Source organism: Mytilus edulis, chromosome 14, assembly GCF_963676685.1.
Source record: "Mytilus edulis chromosome 14, xbMytEdul2.2, whole genome shotgun sequence".
In the NCBI taxonomy this organism is placed as follows: Eukaryota; Metazoa; Mollusca; class Bivalvia; order Mytilida; family Mytilidae; genus Mytilus; species Mytilus edulis.
The window spans coordinates 34,821,204-34,847,806 of NC_092357.1; the positions used below are offsets into that span (position 1 = coordinate 34,821,204).

The 26,603-nt window shown below is 31.1% G+C and overlaps 1 protein-coding gene across 1 annotated transcript in view; it reads left to right on the forward strand.

Annotated features, from left to right (window-relative positions):
- Positions 1-17,123, forward strand: part of LOC139504145 (uncharacterized) — a 33,920-nt gene extending 16,797 nt beyond the window's left edge. The window contains exons 5-9 of the mRNA XM_071294205.1: positions 13,813-13,938; positions 14,469-14,517; positions 15,394-15,419; positions 16,074-16,111; positions 16,879-17,123. Coding sequence (XP_071150306.1) covers positions 13,813-13,938; positions 14,469-14,517; positions 15,394-15,419; positions 16,074-16,111; positions 16,879-16,995 — 356 coding nt within the window. The 3' untranslated portion in view covers positions 16,996-17,123. The remainder of the gene's footprint in view (positions 1-13,812; positions 13,939-14,468; positions 14,518-15,393; positions 15,420-16,073; positions 16,112-16,878) is intronic.
- Positions 17,124-26,603: the final 9,480 nt, after the last annotated feature.

Below are 26,603 nucleotides of genomic sequence, written 5' to 3' on the forward strand. Positions count from 1 at the left end.
AACGCCCGTTTACTTTTAAGTGCACGTAAAAATAAATTTGAAGAATTCTGAAGTAAACGCCCGTTTAGTACTGACTAAACGGACACATAGTAAACGCCCGTTTACTAGGGTAGACATTAGAAATTTCCATTTCAACCACGTTAACGTAATAATAGTAAACGTGCGTTTACTAGTAAACGGGAGATTTGAAGTTAACTAACGAAATATGTGCACGCGGCGTTAACTTGCGTTTACTTTATGTAATGCTTGGTCTGCACCCAACTCACTACACGAAATCCCGGATTTGAAGAGGTATGCAAATGTTATGTAAATGTATTCAGAGACCGACATTTACATATATTTATAAACCGCTGCATTTAGTTTATCTTGTCTTTACATGTAGTAAATATCAACATTTCTTGTGCTATACCCTCCTATGGGCGGTTATGAGAGACCGCGGTTTATAAAATATATTAACACCTAATCAAACCATTTTAAAGTTTAGAATTTGCATATATTTATAACCATCTCAAAACTTTCGCAAACTTATGTATTTGTATACCTCTGCAAATTGAAATCTTTGTCATGTATTTTTCTATGATTTAAATTCATCCGCAAATGTGTTTCTTTGTCTAGGTAGCAAAGCATCATCATTTAAATAATTTTATAGGGGTTATAAAGTGTAAGGTGCATCTACATTTGCCTGGTATGTAAACCAATTGAAAACGAGAACTTTATAGAGGGGTTTAAAGCATCATTTCCTTTATTCTGCAGAGACCTGTCAAATGTATTGTAAAGGAATATTTTTGTTAGTCTTTATAGTCGGCTGAAATGTATGTCAAATCAGAACATATCAAAAGCCTTTGAGCATATTCCTAAATGTATGGTAAATACATAGATTTGCAGACAATTTGTTTAATTAAGAAATGTGGCCAAATGATAATATCAATGACATGTGTAAATATATTGGGCAAATGTAGCTTTGAATACATATGCAAAGAAATGATAAAGAAAGATATTTCAGACAGCTAGAAATGTATGTGTAAATATATTGGGCATATGAAACTTTGAATATGTATGCAAAGATATTATAAAGAAAGATATTTAAGACAGCTAGAAATGTATGGTAAATAGTTATATTTGCTTTTAGTTTGCTGATATATTTGAAGGTGCATATTATATGGACAAATATTGCCATAGCTTTACTGGTAAAGCTATGATATGACAAATATAGCTGCTTTGGGATTAGTTTGGCATATTGGTAATATCATTTATTATACATGTATTTTAATAATTTCGTTTTAATAAAAAAAAAAAAAAATCGGGTCTACACAATCGGTTCTTGATCTCTTGATGTACTGCCTGAATTTCTTTGTCCATCAAAATCTTCTACTCTCGGGAAGTTATGATGGTTCATTCGCGTAGCATAACACGATCGTTTCCTTTGAGTATCTCTTTGAAACTTCTGGAATTGCACGAGTCATAATTCACTCTGTTTATAAAACATAGAATTTACTTTTTTTAAAAGAGACATATACTACACTATGTATTATATGTTACTGCAGAGACATATATATACTATATATATATATGTCTCTTGTTACTGGTAGAAATAATACACATATACAAATTAAGCCAAAACATACTAGATAGTAACAAATTTAAAATCGGTAGCATTCGGAAGGTTATTGAGCGATTTATCAAGTTTTTATAAAAATTCCAAGTTTCTGAAATAGTGTAGAAATATTCCTTCATCTGTAGTAAAGTTGCCACATAATATTTGACACAAAACACATCTTGAGAGAATGTTTTTTTTAAAAGAATCGGCTAGTTTGCACACATAATTATATAAACGTTAATCTATTGACGAATATTTTCCTTATCCGTTAGTCCTGTCACGAGATGTTGAACTCCGTGTGCTTCATGAAGTGTCCTCAGCAAAAACTTTCTTGTTAAAGTTAAAAATTACAAACAAAGAACCAGTGAGTCACGTGTCATAATTGACACACAATTTACCAATGAAATCAAACAAAATCGATAGATATCATTCCATCGACGAGATGTCGCCCTTCCTCCGATCAACGGGGTTTATCAGCAGTTAAGTGTGACAATTATCACCTTTTACAGAAAGATCTGGTCCGAAAAGATCAATAGAAGACAACCGCTAGTATCAATATCCATCAATATAATAAGGCACAAATAATTATCATTTCTTTATGATTTATAAATTGTCTTAAAACAATGCTCCCGTTGTCATTTGATTGTGTTATTTAAATACGCAAAACTTAAAACAAGTTATCGAACTATCAGTCATTCGAAATCTCATTTACCGCCTATCTTATCCTAAAATTTTACAGCGTTCATATGTACTTTGACAGGAATCGTTTTTTTATGCGCCCGTTTGTGGGACGTATTATGGTATACCGTTGTCCGTCTGTCCGTCCGTCTGTCCGTCCGTCCGTCGTCAACATGTCGGACAATAACTCAAAAAGGCTTGACCCAATTCGCACAAAACTTTGGTGAATTGTTAATATCTATTGACGTGAGCTCCCTTTCGATTTTTATCAATTTTAGATTTTAAGTTTCTGAATTTTGGGGTTTTATTTATGAAAAAAGGGGGGATTTTTCAGTGTTCGGACAATAACTCAAGAACACTTTCACCAATTTGCACGAAACTTTGGTGAATTTATTTTTTCTATTGACATGAGCTCCCTTTCGATTTTTATAAATTTTACATTTTATGTTCCAATTCGCATGAAACTTTGGTGAATCGTCAATATCTATTGACGTGAGCTCCCATTCGTTTTCTATGAATTTTAGATTTTAAGTTTCCGAGTTATGGGGTTTTATTTATGTAAAAAGGGGTGATTTTCCAGTTTTCGGACAATAACTCAAAAATGCTTTCAGCAGTTTTTATTAAACTTTGGTGAATTGTTTATATCTATTGACGTAAGCTCCCTTTTTAATTTTATAAATTTTAGATGTTAAGTTTCAGAGTTACGTCATTTTATTCATAAAAAAGGGAGGACTTTCCAGTTTTCGGACAATGCTTTGAGCAGTTATCAAAAATCTTTGGTGACTGGTTTATATTTATTAAGATAACCTCCCTTTAGTTTTTCATGATTTTCTGATATGACATTGAGAAGTTATTGAACTTTATTCTTTGAAAAAGTGACGGGCGTATCATGCGCTCATGGCGCAGCTGTTTATATTTTCTATCATGATCAAATAAGTTTTTTTTGTGTTTTTTGTTGTTGCAATAATTGCATTTAACATAGTCTTTGCACACATTTCAATTGAAATAACATTGAAACAAGATTGAAGGTTATATAAGTCTCAAAAAGTTTTAACATAATTCAAGAAGATTTGTAAACGACAAATACATATTACACTAATGTTGATAGGGGCTCGTATCATGGAAAACCTATCTTTAAAAAATAATGCAATTGTACCCTGTACAACAAGACGAAGTCTAGACTTATAGTTTTAGCGGAAATGTATATGATTCGTGTTTGAATAATGGAATATCTTGCACTTCTTTCTTATACATATTTACGCAAAGTCTTAAAATAACTACATGTATCATTGTACTTGCTTTCCACACAGGCGGAAAATAAGGTAAGAGGGCCAACAAAAATAAACTACCATTATTGTTAAATCGCATTGATAAGTGTTTAAAACTCTAAATAAGTTGAAATATTTTCCAATAAAAGAATAAAACAAAAACTTTTATTTTACATACTCCTCCGTTCACGATGTTGTAATACCTATGCAGGTTGAACTTCAATTTAAAGGTTTATCTATTGAAGTTTTAGTTCTTTGGGTACCAAACGTGACCTTTTTAAATAAATTAATTTGTAATTAGTTAATTATGCAAAGTGCAAATCTGGCAGAATCTATCAATGCAAATGCCCATATATTCAAATTACTATTCAAAATGTGAGGTTAGTTTATAAATTAATAGTCATTGTAAAAAATGCTTCAAAAATAAAAAAATAAATCACAGGTGGCTCAAATGTAAAAAGAAATGTTAAAATGAATTGCTTTTGGCAAGAGACGCACACTCATTTCATGATTGTACATTGTATCTACTAATCAATGCACATAAGTTATGGAGTAGTACTGCACCCGTATAGACTAGCATTGGGGGTCGCAGGTCATAGTCCAGGAACTAGCAACAGTGATTTTTTTTTATTGTTTTTTTGGGGTGGGGTGGGGGTATGTGAAATACTGCTTTCCTGTGTTATGTCTCGTAAACTAAGGTTCTGAGTTTGTTAGGACAACAGTTATGCGCTTGGGAAAAAACTGCAGTTGCTATTTTCATTAACTAAGATAAAGATATGGGTGCCCCTGACCACTCTTACAATTTTCTGTAAAGTTTTCAGTAAAAAAAGAATGTTGACAAATATCATATGCTATGAGAATTCAAAGACGATTTAAGTAGAGCAAATAAAAATTAAAAACCAATTGTTCAGAGAACAATTGAAAGTCTTTCCACACCAAAGAAATTTGGATAAGAAGGTAGTTTCTTCATACTGATGCGATAAATGATGGTTGAATTCTCTTTTAGAGTGATATAAGGGAGATAATATGCTACTTCCGGTGAAATAAAAGTCACAACCGGTCTCATATGATAGCTTCTTTCACACTGATTCCAAAAATATATAGTTTCTATATACTTTTGTATTTAGAAAGGGAGATAAATGGTCACTTCCGGTTTGTTTGAAGTCATATTTAGTCTTCAGTAATCATTTTATGTATCTATATGACAAAATATATGGATTATGAGTACTTTTATACGAAAAAATTGCAAAAAAGGCTACTTCCGGTTTTCTGAAGGTCACTTCCGGTAGCCATTTTTCAAGGTCATTTGTCACTTAATCTTTTGTATAAGGTCAAATGTCTTTATGATGAACTTAATTGAAGTTATAATCAAATAACCTCATATCAAGACATTTCAGGGGCACCAACTCCTATAAGATGCCATTTAATTGTATAAGACTAAATGTAGCATATCTTCATTACAATAAAGCTGACATTTTGCACTTGTTCTTTTATATGTATCTCTCAAAGTGTCAGAGAAAAGGCAAAAACAAGCAAAAGTCACAATTGAGAACTTGACCTTGACCTTTGACCTTGACCTCATTTTCTAAGTTAGGACCTAGGGGACTCAAATAAAAACATTCCAGGGTTATACGGTTAACTGTTTATGAGTTATATAAACATACCGACAAATTTATTTTGTAAAGGTAGATAACTCCTATAAAATTTCATCGAATCGCTTTGATCCAAATACGCCAAAAAATCCTGAGGATGTAACGAACAATTTGTAAAAAGAATTTTGTCGATATCTTTTTTTGTTACGAAGGAGATGCACACAGATGATAAACAGTGAATAGGGAGATAACTCTTACAAAGAAAATGGTTCGTCTTAGCAGGGTGAAATTTAAAAGCGCATAAACTATACGATACAATATGAGAAATATCTAAGCGACATATTGCGAAACAAACATTTATCGCAAGAACAAAATTTGGCGGAAAAAAAAAATAATAATCAGAAGAAAAACAATAAGTCTTTCCACAGAAAAGTGGAAAGACTTAATTAACCAATCGTTCCGAGAAGGGTAAAGAGTACTCTTAGGGTTGCAAGCGCAACATGAGTTTAAAGGCTGCCAATCCTTCTAAGATTGCAACTAGATACACTCTTAGCAGATGAGATTAATCTTTAGCACTAAGATTGTGCCAAAACTAATTTATGACAGACTGAGTGCTTCGTTTTTATCAACCAAGTTTCATTAAGCATTTACACAAAAAATTAAGTGTGAACGTTTGCAACACAAAGACAAAAGTACAGAAATGAAAAATGCTACCCAGGACGTCAGAGTAGAGAGGAGACATGCAACAACACCAGCGGATGAATACAATGAACGAAATGGTCTACAAAAGTAAAAAATAACCTAAGACTAGAACTATGTTATATGAAAGTCATAAAATGAACTACCTAAATATAAATCTTGTTCATTGTAAATAATCAAACTTAATACGTACGTAACTTTTTTTGTAAATCGTGACTTTTTTGTCATGTGATTTCCTGTCCTTTTAATTTTTGTCCCTTATTCGTAAAATGCACTAGTAAATTGAACTCTGTGATTCGTAAAATAACGAATAGATATCAATTTCATTTGTAATAATAAGTATACCTAGTTGACAATGTTTCCAACTATACAAAAGACTTTATGAGAAAAAATAATATTTTTCAAATCTATTTGTTCCCATGAATTACGGCGCTTCTTTCTCTTAACAGTCATAGGATAAAAGAGGGTCTGGAAAAGGAGGAAGGTGGGTGTTCTTCAATTCTTAATATTATTTACGCCATTTTTTCTCTATTCTATATAAATTTTGCCCATTATTCTCTATTTTTTATATTGTAGAAGCCCACTATTCTCTATTCTTAAATTTTTGGCCTATCCTTTTCGTTTCTATTCTTTATTTTTTTAGCACATTATTCTCTATTCTGTAAACTCCATCCACACCCTCATATATAGAAGATACCATTCTAGTTATCTACGTCTTTTTTTATTTCACTAAATTATTATGATTGTATCTCTTAATGTTAATTTTTTTTTATTTCTTTTTTAAAAGTAGTGTCTTTTTCTAACCTAGATTTGTATACATGTTTAATTTTGCTCCAGATTTTTTTTCATTTTCAATGCAGTTTCGTGTTCCCCTCTAAGTGGGCAATTTTTCTTCATAATCTAAAACTGTGTACATATATTTCAAGATAACACGACACCGAATGGCATATCTCCCGATTTCTAAAATTTTTGGCACACTTGTACTTTGAATCGAGTTACATCGGAATATGTAATAAAAAAAATGGGGGTCACCACTTCTGTTTTTTCGTAAATTTGATTAGAAAACGTCAATTTTGACGACAAATTTACACAGGGAAAATGCTTTGTTTTGACTTTTCTTTTTTTTTAAATTTTTTTCAATAGATGGCTTTGTTCTTATATACGGAGAAAACTAAAAACTAACATAATATCCCGGATTATGCCTCTAAGGTGCATGCTTTTTGTATTAGTTGTTATTAGCTTTCAACTAGCTGTCAGTAACTGCGAGTACTCTGTACTTAAAGTCTTTTGGTTGTTGGGATGTATAAGTACCCTTCCACGTCCACTCTCTTTTTGTAAGATGTATTCTATTTGCATCCATCTGATGAGTTAAGCCTTTTTTAACTGATTTCTACAGTTTATTCTCATGTTGTACTGTTACACCACTGTCCCAAGTTAAACTGGTCCGTCTATCATCTTAAGCTTCGCACCGAGTGTAACGATAAGGAAACACAACAGGGGTCCAGTTTATGTCCCAGGTTAGGGGAAAGGAGGGTTGGCGCCTTTAAACGAGTTTAACCTGACCACATTATGTATGTTCCTGTCCCGAGTCAAGTAGTCTGTAATTTAGTTTATTGCTATGTAACATATTTGTTTTTCGTTCATTATTTTGTACATAAATTAGGTTTTCTCGTTTGAATTGTTTTACATATGTCATTTCGGGGCCTTTTATAGCTGACTATGCGGTATGACTTTGCTCATTGTTGAAGGCAGTACAGTGACCTATATAAAATTATGTAAATTTCAGTGTCATTTTGTCTCTTGTGGAGAGTTGTATCATTGGCAATCATACCACATCCTTTTATTTTTTTTTATATATATAGAAACACATATGTCGTCATCCTTGTTTTTTATATACATTGCTTCAAAGTTGACCGATACGCTTAGAATTTGACAGAAAACGTGTGACGTTACAGAATAAAGTAATTTGGTAAACAGTGATATTGAGGTACAATTTGAATTGATTGATTGATGGTTGCTCAACGTCCGGTGGCAACTATTTCATGCATTTACAGGACGATACAGTGCAATTTGAATTGTTGTGTCTGAAAAACACATTTCGTGCAGCAGTCAAGAAAGGTTAAACATTCTGTTATTTGTGGAAATTAAAAAGAAAATCAACATCCTGATACAATACACAATCTTAATATAGCATGCTGTGTACATGTATGATGTAAACGTGTGGGTTGTGTGCGTAGTTAGTCGGACCATGGAAGTGGAAGTATTATATACTTCCATGGTCGGACAAACCTTGCAAACTGTATGCAAAATTTCACTCAAATACACCCAAGTTCAACATTCTGTCGTTCGTGAAAAATTATTAAATAAAAAAAATGATCCCGAGAATATATATGCACCCTCAATATAGGTAAAAAAATATATCGGCGCAATATATTTAAAAATGCCAAATTTAGCAACATGTCATAAAAAAAACAAAAAAAAACCATTGACAAGATGAGAATCGTTAGTGTATGTACTAACACCAGGTACATCATTTAAAAGTTTAAGCTTAAAAACTGTACATAATCCTACGAAATCAGCCGTATAATCCTATACTAGTATACCAAGTGCGGGACTGTCGAAAGGACACTGGTAAAACAATATGATCCCAGTATTTAGCCAAGGGCACACAATTTATATTATACAAATATAGCCGTTGTATGAGGTCGATACAAGGATATATTGACCTGAAAGGAGTATATTGACTGAGGACGAAGTCCGAGGTCGATATACTTCTTTGGGTCGATATATCCTGTATTGACCTCATACCAAGGCTATATTTGTTATATTATTAATTTCTGACCATATTTGTATCAAAATCGTCATTTAGGTTTGTTGGAATTTTATAGATATTACATTGTCTCCTTGACAATAACAACATATTAGTTGTTATTTCATTTACTTTTTTTTTGACATCTTATGTATTTGAAGATTTTTTTCGTAAAAAATCGATCAGAGGTATCATGTGTTTCAAAACGTTAAACAATATCCTGAAATTCATTACATGACGTCACAAAGTATATTGGTTTTTAGATATTCTAAAAATAACCGTGCAATATGCTTTTTGCAGGTCAATATGCGTTTTGCTATCCGCCGTTTTCTCTCTACCTTCGAAAATATAGTTAAACATGTGACTATCCCTAAACGAATGAAATTTGTTTAAATATACGAATTAATAATATTAGCATATATAATGATGTTCTATTTTATAAATTATTATAAATCATTTGGTGACAAAATATCTTTTTGTATAAGCAGTTCATAGTGGATGGTAATTGGGAGATATCAAATATAGCAAACTAACATATACGTCATTTTGACTTTGATGGAAAGTTGTTTAATTGACAATCATATCACATCTCCTTATGTCATAATGGTTTGAGTTTTTTCAAGACTAACAAATACGTACTAGGAGAATAAACTATGTTGCTGTTATAGCTCAAATCTTACTATTGTTGTGAACATGTGATGTTATAATTTGATAGATTAAATACTTGCTATACTAAATATACTTATTTCGGGGCCTTTTATAGCTGACTATGCGGTATGGGCTTTGCTCATTGTTGAAGGCCGTACGGTGACCTATAGTTGTTAATTTCTGTGTCATTTTGGTCTATTGTGGAGAGTTGTCTCATTGGCAATCATACCACATCTTCTTTTTTTTTATAATTATAAACTTTCATATTCAAGAGAACCCAACAAATCTTTTCTAAAACTACCATAACAGATTAGCAGTAGAAAAATACTTGTCCATTCTGCATTAGTCACGTGTTATCTATATGTCTTTGGTTTTGATTGTCGTTATAATAATTGGCCGGTTGCTGTGTATATCCCACATTTCCATTTTTGAAAATAAAGAAATAGCAACCCCTTTAATTTACATAAACACTCGTATACTTGTTAGAAAAACTCCTTATAAGACTGAATACTCTCGTGCTTTTCCCGACGCCCATGTGACCAATATGCCCCCCACAAAAAGGCACCTTTGCTAATCGCATGCGAGTCGTTTTGTCTCCCCACTTTGTGAAAAGGTGCGTTTTTTACCAGCTGTACCAGGCCTGTATATCATATCTAACTCAAAACACCAAAAACACACCCATCTCCGAAGACCAAAGTGCAAATTAATATGAATCTAAATTCAAAATGATTTTAAGATTTGTCCCTCGCGCGACGCGTTAATGTGGACATTGAAATATCGGGCGTCCGTCCTTTCGTCCGGTCTTGTTAGCTCTCTAACGTGTACAATTCTTGCCAGATTTATATATCAGGTATATATCAGCCTTGTTCCTGACAAGTTTCAAAAAATCAGTGCCGACTAACTGCTTATTGCATTGAGTAAAAACAAAAAGCGACTCAAAGACAAACACCAGTTTACAAGTATACGACATAAATATGAGGATGTCAGAATGTGACAGTAAACCGAATTTATTTTACATTTATTAATGACTTGCTATTTTTATTACCGGATTTCCAGTCCCGTTATTGATTTATTGTTGTACTGCGGACGAGCAGGCGGACTGCTCCAGTTATTTCCGTGCGATGACTTATGAACCTTTCATCCAAAGGTTTTCAAATTTTGATATGTTGTAACTGGTGAGAAAATGGAGGTTAAGAGTTCGATATTGACGATTAACTTTACATCATTCAGCAACAACATTATTTTGATTTGAAATGAAATGCTATTGCTAAGAAATATTTAAAAAATTTTGAGCCTTCGATTAGAACAAATACATGTACTGGGATTTTTTTTATATCATTATACCTATAAATAGGATAAAGTCAAGATTGGGAAACCAAAGGGCACCAAGATATTTTATTAAAATTTTGAATTGATTGAATACTACCATATATATCTTCAGAATAAAACTGATACAGGAGCAGGAAGGTTATTGAAATTAGTTTTTTTCCATTAATGTCGGTCATTTTTATTCTTGTTAAAACACGAAATACAGAGATTACCTGATTCAAAAATTAAATTACTTGCTTTGCATCGAATTTATTGTATCTGCTACATGTATGAGAAGCGGGGAAACGAGAATGTTTTTTTATATACAAAAGATAATTGTTTAAAAACAGTTTTACTGTATAAAATATTAAAAACATATTTTTAGATACAATGTTACAGTTACTGTCCTTATTTCTCTTTTAATTTTCAAGCATATAAACTTTTAAATTATCTGCGTTTTTCAATAATACAATATTTTATTACAAAGTATTAACACGTTTTCACGAATACAATCTGCATGTTTAATGATGTCTTTATCTGGCAACTCTTGGCTTGCGTAATTGGTATAATCTGTTTACAACGTCTGGATTTAATTATACACAATTAGCGTTACATTGTATTTGAAAAAGTACCCTGTAGTGTTAAAAGATGAACCATTTCACAGTCAGGAAAATCCCTTCATTTACATACAAGTGACACATTTACCACCTATTAAGGGATAGTTACATAATGTAATTCATGCTCTTTCTTCGCAGTATAGCCCGTCGAGGTCGTTAAAAAATCCCATCATCATCATCTCTTTCTTCATTGTATTATTAGACATTTTCAATTGTAAACATAAACATTCTGACAACATTCTGATAAAATACATGTATGTGCATACTCGTGTATTTTCAATTTATAGGATCATGCAAAACACACGCCTTGGCTCAAGTTATATTGAAATAATTATTTTGTATTCTCTTGTTTAAAATGAAAAAAAGATCACAAATAAGCAGAAGCTAAACTAACTTTTTTCCAAGTCCACATCAAGATTGGTAGACTTAAGCTTGGGTTGAGATAACGTACCGTGTTTATCGATTTGATCTTATTTATTCTAGTTTAGAGTTCATTCTTAATGACATCGTTGTTTTCATATTTTGAAGTACAAAAGGAAAACCTGCTTACAATTTAGTACAGTGTTATTATAATAGTGCATTTCTCCCTACACCTGAGATTCATGTAGTATTTTCAACTGGACGTTTACACAAATCAATCCATCTACCCATTTATTATGTGGCTATAAGATTTTAAAAAAATATTTATTTTTTCCGTAAATGCGAAATAATCGACACATCTTACAGCATTTACTAGGGTCTGGATGGGGTCTTTCATATCTGTATTCTATGATAATTTAGATCATATTTCTCTATTTTTTTTATATTTTATGCCCATTGTCATGATTATTTTCTATTCTGTATATATATTAGACCCTTTTTATCTATTTTTTTGGGAGTAAATTATTTTCTTTTTTTCTTCTTTTAGCTCTAACCACGACCCTCATTTACGTTTGTTGTGCATGCGAGATATAAACTGCAGTCTCGCAAAGCTATACCTGTGTGAAGACAACTTAACAGTATCAATGTTTCATATACTAACTATGAAGTAAATAAAATGCATTTCTTTACGTACATAAATACATCCGACAAATGTTTTCAAAAATAAGCAAATATTTGTCAGCATTTACTTTGGTTGTAAATGTTTTATAAACCGCGGTCTCTCAAAACATTGCATACGTCTATAAAGATATGTTGCAAATATTAATATTCATCAAAATAACTATGATAGTGGAAAGTATTAGTAAATAAAATACATGTCTTTACATACATAAACTATATCGACAAATGTTTACAAATATAACACAAACATTTGACAGCATTTACTTTGGCTGTAAATATTTTATAAACCGCGGTCTCTCAAAACTTTGCATACGTCTGTAAAGATATGTTGCAAATATCGATATTTATCAAAATATTTATGATAATGGAAAGTATAAGTAAATAAAATGCACTCCTTTACATACATAAACGATATCGACAAACGTTTTCAAATATAACACAAACAGTTGATAGCATTTACATTGGTTGTAAATGTTTTATAAACCGCGGTCTCTCAAAACTTTGCATACGTCTGTAAAGATATGTTGCAAATATCGATATTTATCAAAATAACTATAATACTGGAAAGTATTAGTAAATAAAATACATTTCTTTATATGCATGAACGATATCAAAAAACGTTTGCAAATATAACATAAACATTTGACAGCATTTACATTGGTTGTAAATGTTTTATAAACCGCGGTCTCTCAAAACTGCCCACACCTCTGTAAAACATTTATGTAAATTTTAAACTTTGCATACATCTCCTATTCTGGAAAGTGCATGCAAATATAAGGCCTATCTTTACATATCTTTAGAATATGAATAAAGATATGGAAATAAAATAATTATCTTTAGCATATCTTTGAGAACGTCCTAAATAATGCCAAAGGAATAATGCATATACATATACATTAGTAGGTCCGCAAATATATCTGGCAGAAAAGTAGTTACATTTGTCAAACATTTACATGATTGCCCAAATTGTTGTAAATCTGCCTTTTCGTGTAGTGACTGTACTCCATAGTGCATTCTTTGTTTCATTTTGCGAACTTTGTTCGTAAACTGTGTACGTGTGTGCGTGAAGAATTAAAAAAATATGTCTTCACTGGGACCTCTAGAATATTGAATTGTAAACAAAATTCAGTAGTTTTCATACCTCAGACTTACTCATATAATAAAATTATTTGTCCGCAAGAACAAGAACCCAACATAAGAGCTGATATTCATGCATTTATTAATAAGTAATATGAATAGCACTTTCAGTGATACCTGATATATTGTATATCGTAAAAAAAATTATGATATTGAATTGGAGTGCCGTACGATTGCTGGCATCAAATCTTAAAAACGATTTTTAATTCAATATTCACGTCATGAAATGATTCAGTATTTGAAGCTTGGTTACACTTTTATTTTAACATCTGTCTAGTATTTTTAAAGACTTGTATGCAATCTGTTGACGGATTATAATTAATATACATTTCATGTACTTATTGAGTATTTGAAGATCTATTTAATTTTATTTTAAATTTGTCTTATATATTTGAAAACGTGTATGTATCCATTGAAGTACCAGCAAACCAAAGACATCTAAAACCTAACTCTGAATTAACGATAACAATGGTTGTTGTTTTTCTGCTGGTGATATCAATAGCTATTCTTGGATTAATTGCTCGAAGAAAGTGGGGAACTTTAGGTAAGATAAATAACAAAAATGCTATAAAAACGCCATATATCAAAAATTGAAAAGAAGAAAAAATACTACAAATTAAATTATTATAATTCTGAATGTAAGACGATCGTTGTTATAAATCAGCTTGCAAGTTTGTTTAAAAAATAAACTTTTTATCCTATCGTTATGCATTGAGTAAAAATTGCGAGCGACGATATACTATATTTCGTTATGACGTCATATTATCCTAGCTTATGTTTTGAAAACGCTGACTGATACATTCAATCAAACTTAACATTTCAATCAAAATGGTAAACATTCGGTAAATTGTGTACCTTTTGAAAAGAAAATACAGTTGTCATGACATGACAGATTGACATTACTGCAATAAAATGCTTAAAATATTATTTTACTCTTTCATCAATAATTGTGTCAATGCAATGAAAAGTTAACAAAATGATCCCATCTCTTCGATCCAAGGGAATAATCAAATATCAATATTTGCATAGTATTGCAAAGTTAAACTCTTCTAATATTGTTCAAAATGTTTGTAGGTAGAGGAATGGAATTCTTCGTTGTGTCATTCAGAGGAGATGCAGAAAGGTAAGATTTCATATAAAAAAATATATTGATTATGCAAGCAAACAGACTAGTTGGCACTTACATATACTTTTATTTGTGAATATGCAGTTTTACTCTTAGTTTAACATAATAGCCTTGTTGAAGCATATAACATTAAACTGTGATGCAGACGGCAACTAGGGATAAATAGCGAACAGCAGGGCTCATACTGCATAATTGAATATGTCTCAATGTACTTTATAATGAGAGTACCCGTGAAAAGCGAATAATAGTAATTGTTTAGTGTAGAATATAAAGTAGAAAAATACGAAAAGGACAATCCAACTCAGAGGTCTAAAACCCTCTGACAATGTCATGATTAAAAAATGAACAACTTTAAAAAGACATTTATTTTATACAAAACACAAAATGAAAACCAAAGACATGAATCCTGGTGTAAATTAGGGGTAGTCCTTGGCGTTTAGAAGCAGATCCTGATCCTGCTGTCATCAGTTGACACTCGTCATGTTTTAGCGCTCATGTAAGTACTAAGTCATAATATCATTTGTGCATTTGCGCATTTTTCGAATTGAGAATTCCAATTTCATCATTTAAAACCCTTGGATTAATAGCATCGATGCGCATGATAATTTTTTTTGTATAAGGTATATTGAATATTTTATGGGGTACCCTTAACCACGTTTCCGTTGCACATGTTCTATTTATGAATGCCCATGACTCAACCAAAGGGTAGTTGAACCATATTCTAAATGTTTAAAGTTTCCTTGAAATGATACGGTAATATGTGTATCCTCAATGGCGAAAAATACTTAATGAGTCGAAAAAAGTCGGAAATAAAGTTACATTTATATAATACTCAAACATTTTCTAATAAAAATAAACACAAATTTGTTTCAGGACTATTTTAGCTGAAAATACTAGAGGTAAATATAAAACATAGTTGTTTACATTTTTGTGTAATCTATAGTTACATGTACGTCATTTTGCAAAGTTAGTTAATACTTTATACATAAGCTTTATATCATGTCACTTTTACTTGCAGTTCTATTACATCCATATGTTGTTTGATGTGTTTGATAAGTAACGCATAATACAAAATGGCAAAATTTAATCAAATCGACTCCCGTCTTCATTAGATTAAATGTCTAACATGTACTTGAAAACAGTTTTTGGACGAATGCTAACAATCAATTTGTGTATAAGATCTGACGACATAGTACAAATTGAATTAAACAGGATTATTAAGGCAACGGAATACACAAAATCGCTAACTTTTGAAAATACATTTGTCTAATAGTCATTAAAAAAAACAAAGATAAATTGTATCTACCTTGATAAAAAAAACATCTCCATTCTTCAAACTAACTATTAAATAAGGATAGTTCCTAATGAATAAAAAAAACACAGAAATATGAACTAACGCCGTTTCGCAAATGAAATTTAATAATCTCCCCTTTAACGATTACATTGAAAGGTACAGTTTGACAGTTTTGACTGTTTCTTTCATATACATTTAAAAGAGAACACGACGTTGGAAAGACATATTGACGAATTGTATATTATTTTTGCTATTTTAGAACAGCCTGATAGCATTGATGAACCAGCTGAGCAATCCGTAAGCAAATAATAATTGAAATCCATTGGTTTGTTTCAAATTACTTTAAAAACCGAAATCCCAGTATATGCATTTGAAACAACGTTGTAAGATCAAAACATTGCATACAAAAAAAAATCAATCTATCATGTGTACAGACTGTTACCGACTGTAGTTAAATTTGATTTATTATAACATTAGGATTTTATCTCCATTTGGGAAAGTAAACCTTTTATTGAATTGGTTATTTTAAAAGGTTTCTTTAGCTCATATAGCTTTTCCAGTGTTTTGGTTCTAAGGCATTCTTAGCTTTCAAATGTATACGGATTTCAGCGTTCCTGATGAAGGTTTAAAAAAAAAGCGGCTAGGACACAGGAAATTATTTAACGAATATTTTCATCTATTTTTTTAATTGTAAAAAAATAGACCTCTTTCAGGTATATATCATGTACACAAATCTTGAGAGTGTCCTAAATTTATTTTTGCCATGAAAGAAAATAAGTAATGCATTATGAATAATTGTTCCGTAACGTTTGTTAGCAATTTTTAAACCTCGGTATAAAAGAAAATTATATTGCTTTTGTATAGTACACAAATCTGAATCTTAGTTTATCACAGTCCATCTTTAATATTTTGTAATGATTTCACGACCCTTATAAAAGGGGCGACAACTGAAAAATGTAAATAATTTATTTTCTCAAATGATTAATTGATTACAATTTTCTCTTGGTAGTTTTTTTTTAATTCATATATTAAGGTATTGAAAAAGTATCACTTTTGAATTATAGGATGGATTGAATTATGTTGAAGTGTTGACAGAGCCACATACACAAAGACAAACCAGAATTAGAGGAATAGAGAACAGAATAATGTATACAGAAATTGATTATTCATTAAAGGCATAAGCGCGACAACAAGACAATAACGAAAAACATAGCGGATTGTTTTATATATATATGTTAGAAAAGTAATGATGTACATTCTTTATATTTGAACACTCTCGCAAAAATTGTATTATTTGGTGTTTAATTAAGAATAATTTATGATCTGCTTACTATTCCGGAGCACATGCGATCGCCGCCGATATTTGGTATGGTTTGTGTTGGTCAGTCTATAGTTTTCCACGTTGCGTTTTGTATACATTTGTTTATTATTTATCTGTTGCTGATTTTTTGCCATTGCATGCCAGTTTTTGTTCAACTGATGATTTTGAATGTTCATTCTACAAATTTAGAAAGAACTAAAATAATTTGATCAAATTGGTTACATCTCATTAATTAAGGAATAGAAAATCCATTTATTGACAAAAACCATAGCTGTTTTAGATAAGGGTACAAATTAATAAATGAAATTTACTCATTGTGTAATATTAGACGTTAAAATAAATATCGGAAAAGTCCGGTGACAATGGAAACAAACAAAAAACTTTAATTTCATATGGAATATTGGTGATTATAGTTTCAAAGAGGCAAACACATTAAATATACCAAAACACTAGAACAAACGAGTAAGTAGAAGACAAGAGTTGCAAATTCAAGATTCAATAACTGACGTTATGTTATGAAACTAAATATAAGGACACTAAGAATACATAATACATAAGAATAAATGTATTAAAAACATGGGATTATATTCTTCAAAATGAAACAAGTGTCATAAACATTTAAACTTTTAGATAATTTAAGCGTCAAATACTTGTTATTGTACAACCTTTACTGACAAAGATAATTATCAATATTATTTAAAACTTTTAAGTAATAAAATACAAATATCAGCTATAGCTTGAGTAGTTCCATATTTTTTGTATGGAATAACTGTTAATTGTTAAAGGGGTTCAAGCTGTCAAATACATGGTCACCGATTATACTCAAATTCTCATATTTGATTTATAACAATTTAAAACATTTATCCAAACTATCAAAAGTCTAAAATAAACAGTTTACAGAGCATGGGGTAGATAATATATAGGTTCGTTTCATGTGTATTTTAGTCCAGACGCCATCTAATTAAGTACCGATTTAACCTCAGATGACCATATAAGCGATGTAAACACAAATAAAGATATGAATAGATTAAACCAACACGTGCAATTGGATTTTTATAGGTCTGTTTGATTTTATTTTATAAATTAAAAATAGATGTTTCTCATTGTTTTTAACCGTATACATGGTATAAGAATGATTTTATGTGCACCGAATTAGTAATCAAATGATTTACCGTAGTTTCACTTCATTGTTGACATTCTTTTTCTTTAAATAACCAGTACATGTACAATGCATTCGTTGTCAATTTCTAGCTAGGAGTTAAATTGAAGTTCACATGAATATGGATTTAAAGAGGTCGACTCATCACTTGCAAGTGAATAACTAATTATCAATGTTTCTTAACGTAATTTGACAAAATTGAACCTTTTTGGCTGCAAAAAGCGAATTGTTATTTCTCTTTCATTATTGATTGAACAGAAAAAAAATCAAACTTTAGATTTTTATATATCTCGTAGCTAGTGCCCCTTTAATGTAATATGAAGCTCTGAAAACATTTAAGAATATTAGAATTGGAATGGAAAAAAAATGAAATTGAAATTAATTTGAATGATAATGTTTTCTTCATATGTTCTAAATTGAAAATGTATGCAAATACACAACTTAATGAATTTCTCGATACAGCTGTCATTTTTTTAAAATTATTTAAGTAACTATGAAATCATTACTATTGTGTTTATTTTTAACATGACATGTATTCTCTTATTTTTCTTTTGATCGTTTATTTTCTTAAAGTGTGTATTTGTTTTTGTGTTGATCTGTTGTACAACTGTTCAATGTTAAACTGAGTTTTTTCTCCCCTCACAGGTTAAAATCCTCCATTTTGTATGAAGTCGTCTCAGTGGCTTTCGTTTGTACCTGTATAAAATATTTAGTTTGAATTTATTTTTGTGTACATAAGTTAGACTATAAGTGTTCTCTTTTGAAGTGTTAAGAAGTTGTCATCTTTGGGTCTGGGTCGATTAAGCACGATGGTGTGTTGCTCTTCCTTTGGAAAAGACAAAAATATTTTGAGCTGAAATTAGCCAACTTCAATATATGCCAAATTGGTTGACGTGTTAAATTTGATCAAGGTAGATGCTATATATTAAAAGGTATATCGAAAGATCTGCCATTTTCATTTTCCAATCATATCCGTGTATATGTTATAGATAATGCGTTTGTTAAGGGTTTTCGTTTCATAGAACACCGCGAGGGTTGTCAGGATTGATCAAATAAAAAGCTTACCGTAGGGAGGTCTCCCATTGTGTAATTCTGACACCCCGAGGTATTTAACACGGCAAGAAAACATTAAAATATGCATTATCTGATTTATATACCGTCAAAAAATATTATTTTTTAGAAAGGTTTTCAAAATTTAGCATCCTATTTTACCGACCACACTAAAGTGGGATATTGCTTTCTAATGTGTTCAGTTTTTAATACGACCTACGGCTCATTTAGAATGAGAAATAAAACTCACTATTTTTTCTAGATATAAACCTCATAAATTATTAACCATACACAATAAAAATATGACTGTAATTGTATGATGCAAAACACAAATGAATTGTTACCATCCTATAGCGGTGTCGGAAAAATTCCCGACACTTTTTAAGTTATTTTTTGTACCGAATTAGTTTATGGAAAAGAGGGGGGTAAGGTGGGGGGGGGGGGTGCTTTGTTTTTAAAAAAAAAAAGTTATCGCGGAAAAGTGAATATTTTTTCCACAATTTTAATTGAATCAAATGATATTTTCACAATGATTTTCTTTTAGATAGCATTACATTTTTAACAGATAATCATGATATAATTATACCCCCCCCCCCCGCCCCACATTCCCGCACCCGACACCATTGTGAGGTACATAATTCTTATTCAACAGATAAATTTACAAAGCGTCACATTATGTGTTTCTTAAATTAAATTGCGGGCAACGACGATGTTTTTACACCTTTAAAAACTTTAAAATTAAATTTCCCAATCGGCAACAAAAATCTGTCAGACGAATATAACTTTGAGGTAAACTATAGTTTGCATTTTTATCAAAGAAAAAAATGACCTCACATTATTCATTATTCTATGTATTGGAGCATATTTCATTGAAACATGGTGTCTTCCGCTTTGATTCTTCGAACGAATGACCTATCGTTCTGACAGAGAATAGCTCGATATAAGTATTTAATTTGTGTACCACTTCATACAGTATTAGATTCAAAATACTGCGACTACTGGCTTTCTGGAATTAATGACTTCTTAAATGCTATGCTCTGGTTGATCATTTATAATTGCATAGTATAGTAAAGTAAAAGCAAAAACCACTGAAACTTTCTTCGTCGCAAATTAATGTTTATCCGGAATCTCGATCTTTTATAGATCAGTTTCTGAATAAAACGATCGAAATGAATTTTGATAATTGAAAATTACATATACCCTGGTTACAATATGATTTAAAAAAAACAGTCAAATCGTATTTCAGTTATTAGTTGTATATATATTTAGTAGATGTGGTATGAATGACAATAAAACAATTCTCCATCCAAGTCAAAACTTGTAAAAAGAAAAACCATTATAGGTCAAAGTACGGTCTTCAACACAGAGCCTTGGCCCACACCTAACAGCAAGCTATTAAGGGACACAACAATGACTAGTGTAAAACCATTCAAACCATTTAAATCTTAAAACCAACTGTCTAATCTATATTTAGAAGACAAGTAACGAGAAACACTTAAAAACTGAATGCAACTATGATCCGTAATTTAATTAGTGAATTGTTATTTCACCTGAACAGTTTCCTTTGTCGCTAATTAAATCCGAAATGGATTTGACATGTTACTTTCTCGGAGTGTTAATTGCAACACACCACTTCATCATCAACATACAGTGTAGTTTTCAAAAGATTTAACATTAAATTTGCATTTCTTGACGAAACCTATTCTTAATTTAGAAATTTAATAACAATTTATACCAGTCGATGACAGATGGGATAAACCAGATGTTTAATGTATCAACATATATCACGGTTAATTTTGATTATTTAAAAAATGAAAACTAAAAAAAATGCCCAGGTGATGTGGACATTTGCCATCAGAAGTCGCATATGTGTACGTTTTTAAGACTTGGGTTAAAATATTTCATAATAACAGACAGAAATCCTTGGATAGCATTATGCTAAGGGATTGCTATAAAATTCATCATTGCATACTAAAAGTAAAAAGCGGTATAACACATGTATGATGACATTAACATGGTGAAGCTCTTTAATAATTGTAAAACTTAAAGAAAATTGGAGCAGTCACAATAGTATTGTTGAGTAAAAATTAGCTTAATGTATACGAAAAAGGGGGTTGTTAGTACATTTTACGAAAATAAGTCACTTAGTAGAAGATCCTTCCCCATTACAAAAGAGTGTTCCTTTTTATCAAAATTTGTTCTTACGATAATAACGATTGCATATAAAGCAAAATGTAAACTCAAAAAGAAAAATGATGATATATAGATTTTACAACTGCAACAAGTGTATTACGATTTTTCTCAACTCGAGACAGTTATATTTTACTATTTAAAGCACGAGGCTTGCCGAGCTTTTTAAATAATTGAAATTTAACTGTTGAGAGTGGAGAAATGTCGTAAACCACAAGTTACTGTGGTAGAATCTGTTTCTCTTATAATTTATATCCTTCCTTTTCAAAGATTTGAGGAAAGTTGTGTACTTTTGATGTGACGTCTTCAGGCATGGTCACCTTTTCATGACGTCACAATAAGAACATTCAGAGAAAACAAGAAAATTTAAAGTCACAATTAAATTTCAACCAATCATTTGCCAAGGAAAGATTTTTCACTAGTGAGGAGAAATATTTTTCTCACACAGGTCAGGAAATGTGAAACTAGGACAAAAAATAGAAAACACGAATAAAATGAATGTATCACATGAAATTCGATAGTATGTCGTTCAAATATATAGCTAGCTTGGTATAGGTCGAGTACCACTATATATACTGTTTTACCCCCTTTTAGAAAGGAAACGATATCATGACAGAAATATTAACAACCGACACATGTAGTCGTACATTGTCGTTCATCAGGCTATCGGTCTTTCATACATTAGTTTCTAATGAAAATGAATAAACGACAAGTTTTGATCATGAAATAAACTGATGTAATTACGCTGTTAGTTGTGTAGGATCCGAAAAACACAATGGAATCGTATTTCAATGATTGAACTGATGTCATCTAATAGTTGGTACATAGCATACGTGAGTAAACCGAATGCTGTTTCCAAATTACAAAAAAATGTTATTTTTCAAATCACAACTATTTAGAAGGATTTCCCCACCTATATTGAATTTCTAAAACGTGAAACACATATACAATCATTTATGCTCTTAATCACATTTGTCAATAATTTAATCGTTTAACCTCCACGTGTTCCCTTTCATGTCACACCTATTCCTACAATCAAAATCTAAAATTACAGTTTGAGTACTTTGGTACAGTGACTGATAAGGTTAAATCAATTATTCAATGATTCAAATTACCTCGCAACAAATTTGTATATAATTTTGACGTTTTTTTTAAAAAGTTAGATATTGCGACTTTAGATATTCAAACTTTTTTCTCAATTATGGAAAGTGGTCCAAAATCTTTCATAAAAAAAACATATGAATCATGCTATGGCTAGTTGTCTAACTGAATCAATGAATTATAAAAGGGAAAATGTAACAGTAGTGTTAGATAGAAACAACTATGAAGCTCATAAGTGATTTTTTACTTTAAAGACATGTTTGACCAGTCTTAATAAACTGCATATATACTGTAGCTGCATTGACCATCTTCATTTTTTTAATGTACAGTTACGGGACTTTATCGCCTTTTATGGCGTTGAAAAAGCATTTCAATAGAGTTCTGACGTTATGTATGACGCCATTAAAAATGTGTTTTGCAAAGTTTTAATGATGACCGATCCAAAGTAAAGAAATGATTATTTGTTCACTTAAGATTTTATTTTAAACATTTGTACAGGATGAAGTATATTAAAACTTAACATACATTATCTCCAAATATAAATTTTACTAGAACACATCTGTGACGACTGACTAAAAGTATATAACTATGTGTTAGCCTTGATTTTTGGTATTGGAATTTTCATCTGATAAAGTCATACTAACTATAAGAAGCACATTTTTCTCTGCTTTCAAAATCTTTTCATTTGAACGCGTCGACCGAGAACTTTTATTGGTAATATTACTTATTTTGAAAACAAAAGGGCCTTGAAAGGAGTAATTTTAAATCAACAGCATCGTCCTATATTAATTATAAATAAAGTTGAATTCTTTGATTCCCCGTGGTTTTTACATCATACCGGCTAACAAATTGAAATATGTACCTTGACGCCTTATTTTTAGTACAGATATTTAGTATTCGTATTGTCATCTTATAAAGTCGTGCTGATTAAAATACTACAATAGAAAACAATTTGACATTGATTGAATTTAGTAGTGTCAACTCTGTGATTATGGCCTGTGTATTTAGCAAATCCTAAATACACCGTCTGGTGGTGCGCCTGTAAGATGCGGCACGTACAGATAATATAATAGGTAACAGGTGAATATACTATTGGTATCAGTATCGGATTCGACCCGATAATAATTGGCAATACTAATTATGTGGAGAACAAAATGGTTTGGAATTGTGTCATTTTTTATCAACACTATTGTCCAATATTATCTAAACAAAATGTTGAATTCTTTGATTTGTCGTTGTTACCGCATGACGGCTAACAAATTGGATCTCGTTCTGTCAGAGTACACAGCAAAAAGTGCAACGCATGTTTTACGTACGTTTTAAAAAACGTCTGTAAAACGTACGTTTTACATATGGAAAACGCATGTTTTAGCCAACATGCGTGAAACACGCCTGTACCAAAACGGGTGTTTTACGCCCGTTTTGAAACGGACGTAATACATCACGTACGTAAAACGTATGTTTTAAAAACGTACGTAAAACATATGTTTTACGTGTGTTTTACGTGCGTTTTCATTATATATTTTTGTGTTACGCAGCCTTTTTTTCTCATATTAAAAAACTCACTTTATAACTTCAAGAGAATTTTCCATCAAATTGAACATGTTTTTCACAATTTATTTTCCATCGCTTTTTATTTTCTAGAGAGTATATTTATAAATAGTGTATAAGCTGACAAAAAAATTAGAACAGGATAATGCAAACATGAATATTTGCATAATGGTTAAAATTATCTGTTTATGCTAAGCCTCTTTAAGCTGATAAAATGATAAAGCACATTTCACTCCTTTAATAAGCTATATTGTATGTATATGTCTCTGGTATTATTAAACTTAAGATTTACACATTAAATGTAGTCATGCATGTGAATCTAGAATTTTAAAAATGCATGTGCAAATTTTCTGTTGAACTCAGAAGTAATCTTATTGGCAATCGTACCACATCTCCTTATTTTTAAATGAATAAAAAAAAATCAATGTGAAAAGGTGAAACATTCATGTATTTAAAATAATAGTTTCTATAACTGATTACAAAGTATACTCATATTTAGATAAATTTGATTTATTTCCCTTGACCCCCCCTCCATTTTAAAGTATTGAGCAATTAGAATATGGCAATGAAGAAAGAATGGCCAAAACACTAAAAATATATGTACTATCATGCTTTCAACAGACTGTAACACACAACACATAACTGCATGTATATTACAATATATGTATCTTTTAAAAGATATATGTCTCTGATAGAGCTGATAATTAAGTCAGGTACTACAACAGTTTTCACCCTCTTACAGTGTCTTAGCCTTACCCAATCCTGACCTTATGATTAAGCAACTGGCTTAATTACCATTTTAACAATATATTTATACACTCACTAATCAGAACAAACTAATTTTCACTGTTTTATGTAGGAAGCATGACAGAGAGCATCCCAACTTAAATTTTGTTTTCTTTCAAAGGGATAAATTGGTACAGGGGAGCGAAACATAGCCTCTACCTATACATTTTTACATGCAGAGAAAAGTATTAGACGAACATAATATTCTCTTTAACAGTAAAAAATAATTCGAAAAGGAATAAGTAACCAAAAATTAAAGGACATTCACAAATTATCGCCAAATTAATTACCATTGAAACCATATTTGAAAAAGATATCTATTTGTAATAAATCACAGATGCTGTTAAAACCTGACTGACTGTGTGACCGGGCTGTGTGAATAAATGAATCAGATATTTATAAGTTATTATGAAATTTTGAAGTCTACGCTAAAGGTCTTATTCAATAAAATACGTTTCAGAATATATCTTTGTTGTTCAGTAAGCACTTCCCCCTAATCCGCCTTTGGTTTTTCAAATCTATTCTCATTTTACAGTAAAATGAGAATAGAAATACCAGCAGGGATCAGAAGGACACTTTGATGTGATATTTCCATGGTCATATGTTGATTTATTCTGTTTATAATCACAGTTAGTAAATATATTTACCGGGGATGGGGGAATGATTCATTGTTTGCGTTGGCTGGTCTTCTGAAAGGTCTAAAATTTCTGGGACTATAGTCCCAGAATATTTGCAGAAATTTCTTTTATTATTGGAGGGGGGGGGGGGGGGCTTCTGTCTCATTTACGTATTAACCACACATGATACATTGTATTTCCTTTTATTCATATTTCTAATGAAACTTTTAGTATGGCAATTGTCTCACTTTCAGAAAAAGAGTGAAGACAGTTGGCAAATGCATTGTGATATATATTTTCCTTCAATTTTATATGTTAAGCGCTTATAGAGTATTATGTTTATTAGATAGGCGCTATATAAAAGCTATGTAATAAATAAATAAATAAATGTACAGAAATTATCAAAGTATTTGCAATTAAATAGTGCCCGGGCGGATCCAGGGGGAAGGGGGTTGGAATCACCTTTTTTGATGATCAAAGAATTTGAATGGGACATATGGTTAGAACCCACTCCCTTTTATCCATGACTGGGCCTGAAAAAAATGGTTACATGGATCCGCCCCTGCTTAATCAGTCAAAAATAAGAGGACTCGAGGTCACATGAAGCATTGTTTTGCCTTTCAGTCCAGTTCACTTTCATGACCATCCAGTAATTTAAACATATACGTATATAGACACTGATTGCTATTCTTTATTTTTATCTTTATTCATTTTGTCTCAATTAAAAACGAATGAGTGTGTGATTTTTTTAAATAGTTCTTAATACGGTGGCATAGAGGTCATATATATGCCCCCTTTGATTTGAAAATAAAAACCATTTTTAACATAATATCTGTTAATATTTTGTTCTTCTACCATGTCACCGCTTCTGTTCCTGTCATACAAAATATCCTGTTAATATTGATAGTAGACTTAGATGTCTCCATGTAGCCAGAAATTTTGGTCTTAATATTAGGCTATGGCTTTGACAGTCAAATAGCAATCTAAATCTCAACTTTATAATCATTTTGGTTT